This window comes from Lactuca virosa, chromosome 6, assembly GCF_052849685.1.
Source record: "Lactuca virosa cultivar CGN04683 chromosome 6, Lactuca_virosa_CGN04683_v6, whole genome shotgun sequence".
Taxonomy (NCBI): Eukaryota; Viridiplantae; Streptophyta; class Magnoliopsida; order Asterales; family Asteraceae; genus Lactuca; species Lactuca virosa.
Genome location: NC_136431.1, coordinates 154,819,644 through 154,826,178, shown reverse-complemented (window position 1 = coordinate 154,826,178; position 6,535 = coordinate 154,819,644). Strand labels below are relative to the sequence as shown.

Below are 6,535 nucleotides of genomic sequence, written 5' to 3'. Positions count from 1 at the left end.
GCCATACCTATGCGACACATAGACTCTCCATTAAAACCGATAAAGTAGTCATTATTATAATAGTAATAGATTCAGTTAAAGTTGATATTTTTTAATACAAAATCATCATAACCTATTACTAATATTTTTCACATAAAAAACAAAAAAAACAAATACTATTTAATCTGTATTTTTTTTAATTGTGATTTTTGAGGTGTTTATTATAGGCATTATTTCTCTCAATAAATTATGTTTACAAAACCCTTTAGTGCCGAAGAAAACACAGCAACGCCACTATGCAATTTTGACGCGTGTAATTCACGAACCAATGATGTCGAGTTTAAGTGCGTGGCATCTTCATATGACAAAACAATGACTCGAAATTGACTACTCACCTAACAAGGCGCGTGAAAAAGAAGAGCGTGGGAAAAATTAGGGTTTGATTTCTGTAAATTGCGATAAGACCACCATCACTAACTTTTTCTGCTGACGTGGTTGTCCCTGATTCGATTTCTCTTTCACACAGTTTCACACTTTCAGTGTGTGCTTTACAAAATACGTACATAAAATATGTAGGTAAGAAGACAACAAAGCGTGAAGTATACTCCCTCTCTTCAAAACACACACTCGACACAACCTCCTGTCTCTCTTTCTCTCTCTCACTTTCTCTCACTACATTTCTCTCTCTAGTTCGTGATAACCTAAAGGGGTGAGACTAGGGTTTTCAACCGCTTCGCACTCGGATAAATCGGAAAAGGCTTTGAATCTGTAAGTAAAATTAACATTTCTAGCTTCGTCTTCAGATATGGTATCTACTGATAGATGTTTTAAGTGATTTCAGTTGAGAAATTAAGGTTTTAAAGTGTTTCAATTCTTTTTGTTGGTTTTGATGCGGCGGATAAGGTTTCAGATCTGTGTGCTGTTATAATTGATCGGTGTGAAGTAAATGTCGTTCTATGTGCACGGATATTAGCTTACGTTTTGAGCTCACTCTCTTGATATTTTTCCAATTTGGTTAAACTATTATTCTTTGATGTTTAATTTGCTTTATTCAGTTTGTTTCCTTTCTGGGTTTTGATGCGCATATAACCAATTTTTCCCATATCTTGATTGGAGTTCTATTTTACAGCACAACTTAATTATCGATTGAATATGATTATACAAACCCTAAAAATTTGTTTATTTGATTATTGTTTGTATGTTTAAGGGGACGGTGGTGATGAATCTGGAACGAGTCTCGTGATTATAAAGTGAGTTTTCTAGGATTCTTTAGAAAGCTAAAAACTTTACATTCTATTTTATCCAACCATGAGCTGTTTGTTGTTTGTGGTGTTTGTTAATTGAACTAAGCTATGCTCACATCTAAAAACACAGTCTCGGTATAAATTAGTTCTTTGGTTTTATCAGTTGACAAGCGCACTGCTTGGTGTTTGACTTGCGTAAGACAATTTTTATAATCCAGTTTTCTTTTATTTTCCCTATTACTATTTGTTAGTATTTATGTGCCTATTGTACTATTTAGTAAAGTTTCGATTTGGCCTTCACCCAACTTTACTTTCTTTGCTATTGATTGTGCAAACTGTGTTGTGTGTTGCTTTGTTAACTTCTGATGTACTAGTTAGTCTTTTGCAGCTTCTGATGTTTATTGTATGCTCATCAAGAACTTGTTATAAATACTATGGTGTTCTACTCCTTCAATTTAAAACCTCAGTATTTTAAATTTATGTCAATTGTATGTAATCATGTACAACTAATTGTCATTTACAATGAACACGAGTCTAATCTTGAAGGTTACTTTATTGTAGTTATATCTTAGAATGGAGAGCGATACTGATAAAAGTATCAGACTGAGAGATTCTGGGACAATTATTGGGGGAGATCAGGCTCAAGGAAGCAATGTTAATGCTTTACTCCACTCCAGCAGTTCAACTGTTAAGATCAATTCACTGTCAATCAATCTTGGAATTGTCAAGGGGAAGGATGATCCACAAAAGTGTAGTCATTTTTCTATACGGTAAGTCATGTACTTTTTGCATTTAAATTCATAACACATTTCATTTAACTACATAACTGTTATGCTGTATTGCTGTTGATATGGTTGGTATATAACTATATATATACTTATATGTATGATTTTGAACTGGTGTGTAATATGCATATCTTGTTATTTATTGCTTAATTATCCATGCTGATATGTGTTTTTCTCCTTATCACTTTGCATCTTGAGTTTGAGATGCCAATGCACACAATCTCTTGCTTGTGTTCATATCTCAACTTGTTACATGAGATACGGTGCATATTCTAATATTGTTCATAAATTATGATCACTTTGCTTGGAGTAACATCTACTTTTTTGTAGGAAGAATAGACTTTCATTTCATTGGCATGTTGTTTGTTTCTCTTATAACTGATAACATCTATCAATTGATACACCAGAGGCTATGTTGCAAAGATGCGTGAAAAAGGTGACAACCACCACTTACCATTTTCTAATGGTATTGGAGAAGAACCTCCCCCTATAGAAGTCCCACGTTTTAGATATTGGCTTTGCCAAATCTGTTTGCAAGATTATGGAGGTGGAAGTACTTCTCAAGAGGTTGCATTAGTCTCTCAGTATGGTAAAAGCATGATGCAACCTTGCACAACTTCTTACTCATCATCACCAAATTGTCATGGTTTGCCAATGCTCCCTTTTGGAGAGGGCACTTCAGGTAATTTAATACTGTCCCAATCTCCATCTTGTCTTGGGATTGCATCTAATCATCTGTTATGATATTTCAATGCTGTTTTTGATTCCTTTTTTCTGTTCTTTCTTCAGGTCATAAACCTGTTGATGAGAGAATTAATGTTGACGAAAGCATTATACAAGAAGATACTACTCAATCTTCACCTGATCACAACCTTCCTGACACTGAAGAACCAGATAAAATCGATTCTATTGATGCCAATATCACTGAATATGCAGCTGTTGTTGATGATTCCAAGAAAGTTGACTTAGTCAATGGACCTTTGACTTCTCCACCAGTCCAGTCAACCGAGTCTGACCAACAGAATCAAGATCCAACCGGACATCCGCGCCGAAAGGCACGAAAAGTGCGTTTATTAACAGAATTGCTTTGTGGAAGTAGTGAAAAACCGCATCAGAGAAAAGAAAGCACTAATCTTCCTGAATTAACTCCAACTCCATCTTCTCCACTGAAAAAAAGAAAGATCCAACAAGCTCAGGAGTGGAAACCTGTCGAAGGTCATGTTGGGAAAAAAGTCAAAGTGGTCAAGGAGGACGTTTCTGGTAAAACCAGTATAGTTAATGAAGGTGAAGGTGGGCAGAAAACTGATAAATATCAATGTACAAAACATGGAGTTCAAAAAAGTTCCAAACATGTTAAGGCAACTAGTGATCCAGTTGCAGCTTGGAGATCGATATTCAGTGATATGGGAAGATCAGATAAAGTCGTGTCACTTCCCAATGATGCTTCAAGACCGAGTCAAGATGTGTATGAGTATGAAGGCAAACGAAATGTTGACCAGTTTTCAGAAAAAAGATGTAATGCTTCCAAGAAGGTAATGGAGGATCCTATGAGAAATCAGTTATTTGGAGATGATCATATACAAAGGACAAATGTTGGTGATTATGATTATGATTCTAGAGCGAGGGGTGGTCAGTCTGAAACTGGGTTAGGGCTTGGGTTATCTCTAAACTATGAACCACAGTCACGTGTTTCTTGGCTACCACCATTACCAAATCGGGTTCCTATTCAAGATCATAGTAGGAAAGATGGTTTCTTTTTTGGAGAATCAAGTATTGGACATAAAGGAGTCTCATTGGATCCTCAAGCAAAAGGAAGATCGGTTTACAGTGTCAGAGATGGACATACACATACTCCTAGAACACCATTCTTGCAGGAACAGCAGCCTTTTCATACACACCTTTCACATGGGAGCTTTTCTCAGCATCAGAATTTAGTATGTTCTCTCTAATATATATATATTCCATGACTATAATTCTCATAATATGTGATTTACCTCCCTCATGTTATTTGTGGGACCCGTTTCCAGTTGTGGGAACATGTTTATGCCAAACATGACTAAGGATGTTGCATTGCTCATAGTTTTTTTGGGTTAAATGCAAGATGTAGCAACGTACTATTATTCATTTGTTTATTATAGCATACCACTTTCATTTTCTCCTATTACATCATTGTACTTTGAAAAATTTATCCTTCTATCGAAATGGCATCCAAACACAGAAATTTTCATTGCTATAATTGGGTAGTTTGTTAGTTTTTTTTATTTGAAAATATAAATCCTAATAAGAAAAGTATAAGTACAATGCGATAATTGGTAGAGTTTTCGATGTACAATGTGTTAATAAGAAAAAAAAATTTTGAAAGTACAATCTTGTAATAAAAAGAGATGAAACTAGGATGCTATAATAAACAGATAAGTGAAAGTATGTTGCTATCTTTTGCCTTCAGCCCTGTTCCTTTTGTATTTGATCAAAGGCAAAAGAAATGAATTGGTCCTTGAGACGAAAATCTTCTGTTAATCACATACTTAATTATACTCCCACAATCATGTCAATTAAGTCATTCCTGTCTCATTTTAATCAATTAACTAACATAAACAGTCAATCCAGGACAATATTTGATGAAGGGGGTGTTATTCATGATTCATCTAAAATAATATTATTCTATATTGTTGTTAACAGGACTTCTCTGATCCACACAACAAGAGGAACAATGGAGTTAGAGGGTATGCAGATATAATGATGGCTAATAGCCATCAAAGACATGACATATTTTCCAATGGGAGGTCAGATGAAAGGGAAATCGTTGAACTCATGGCCAAAATTCAGTATGAAAGAAACTTAAGTGAATCCAGGAATTACAATTCATCAAATTTTCATAAAGTTAGTAGCTTCAACCAAGGGATGCCTATACCCCACCACCAATATCCCACATTCAGAAGGCCTTCAATGGAGAATTCAGGTCTGGGTCCCACCACCATGAGGAACCCAAACCCATCTGGATTCTTCCATCAAGAACCAATTCCAGCCTTCCCAAGTTTCGATACCTTCTCACACCAATCAAATGGTATACGGGTTTCTGATAACTCTTATTATCATGAATCTAGAGAGAATAACAGAATACCCCACCACCACTCTTCTGTTCCAACCAATATGCAGATAATGGAAGCTTATAACAATGGAAGACCTGGAAATGTGTGGTCAAACATGGAAATGCATACAAAATGGTCAAACAGGAACAAAGGGAAGAACGTTATGAATCTTGATCTAAATGTCATGGCTCCAAATGTTCTTGAAGAGCAGAACAACAACAACATGGGTGGTTCTTTAGACCATTCATATTCTAATGAAGCCATACCTGCAATGCAGTTGCTTAGTCTAATGGATGCAGGGAAAAAGTCATCTTCTTCTTCTTCTTCTTCTCCATTTATGGACAAGAAAAAGCTTCCACCTAAACCACCCTTTTCTTCTTACAATGGAAAACAGAATTCCTTTATAATTCCATGCTCTGGGATGCTACAATCTAGTGTGCAAAGGCCCGTTGAAAACTCAAGGAATTTCATTACGGGTCGTGGAGCTTCGTTTTCTTCTTTCTTTCATACCGATCAAACTCATGGAGTTCATAAACCACAAGAGAAGAAACAGAGAGGTGTGAGTATGACTTCAGGTCACAACAAGTATAGACCAGAGGATTCTTTTGGTTTTCCTCTTCCATGGCATGCAAGTGAAGGAGGATTGGGGACAAGAAATGTGACATCAGGAACTGAGATTTGCACAATTAATCAAAACCCGGCTGATTTTAGTACACCAGGGCCAGAAAATGTGTATATGATTGATGTTGAAAATCTTAAATTCAGAGGAGATCGTGTTTATTACCCTAGGGAAGGGACTGTTTGAGTGGTTGGTAATCCGTAATCTTGAGGGGAAGAGAGCAGAAAATGTTTATTGCCTTTGTGGTTAACAAGGTATGGACTCCTACTTATACTTAAGATATCGAAAAAGAAGTTCTTGTATATATATTTGCTCTTATTTTCTGTAATAGTTGATAGAGTTGATTCCCATAGAAACATGAGCTTAACAGTTGTTTGCCTTGTAGACATGGTTGCTTTTGTTGTTTTAAGATATTTGCAGTATACTCACAGTTTGATCATGAGGTTATGATGTCTTGTTCATGCTGCAATCTAATAAACCTTTCTTCACCATCTTCACTTGGTGCTCATTATTCATGAAGGTATAAAATACCTTTCTTGTACTTTTTCAACTAGGGTTAAGTGCGAAAAACAATGATTTACTCTTATTAATTTGCTGATCGTAAGATTCTTGTTACATGTTTTCCTATTACAACGTCGTACTTTATAAAAATTTACCAGTTATGACATTAGTTATGGCAATGTTATGAAAATACAAAACAATATTTATTGTGCTATAATTTGGTACATTTTTCAATGTCTAATGTCTTAAAGAAAAGAACTTGAAAGGATAATGTTTTTCAAAGTAGAATGTCCTGGTTGCTAGATACTAAGAACTTCG

General features: G+C 35.5%; 1 protein-coding gene across 2 annotated transcripts; it reads left to right on the top strand.

The window, feature by feature from the left end:
• The first annotated feature begins 588 nt into the window (after window positions 1-588).
• Window positions 589-6,155, top strand: LOC145119950 (uncharacterized). Of its 2 annotated transcripts, XM_079055722.1 has the most exons (6): window positions 589-747; window positions 1,187-1,229; window positions 1,785-1,993; window positions 2,416-2,690; window positions 2,798-3,942; window positions 4,688-6,155. In XM_079055722.1, exons 3-6 carry the CDS (start codon window positions 1,797-1,799, stop codon window positions 5,900-5,902), a joined length of 2,832 nt encoding a protein of 943 aa, XP_078911848.1. In that variant the 5' UTR covers window positions 589-747; window positions 1,187-1,229; window positions 1,785-1,796; the 3' UTR covers window positions 5,903-6,155. The 2 variants fall into 2 exon arrangements, with proteins under 2 accessions (XP_078911848.1, XP_078911849.1); XM_079055723.1 differs by lacking the exon at window positions 1,187-1,229.
• Window positions 6,156-6,535: the final 380 nt, after the last annotated feature.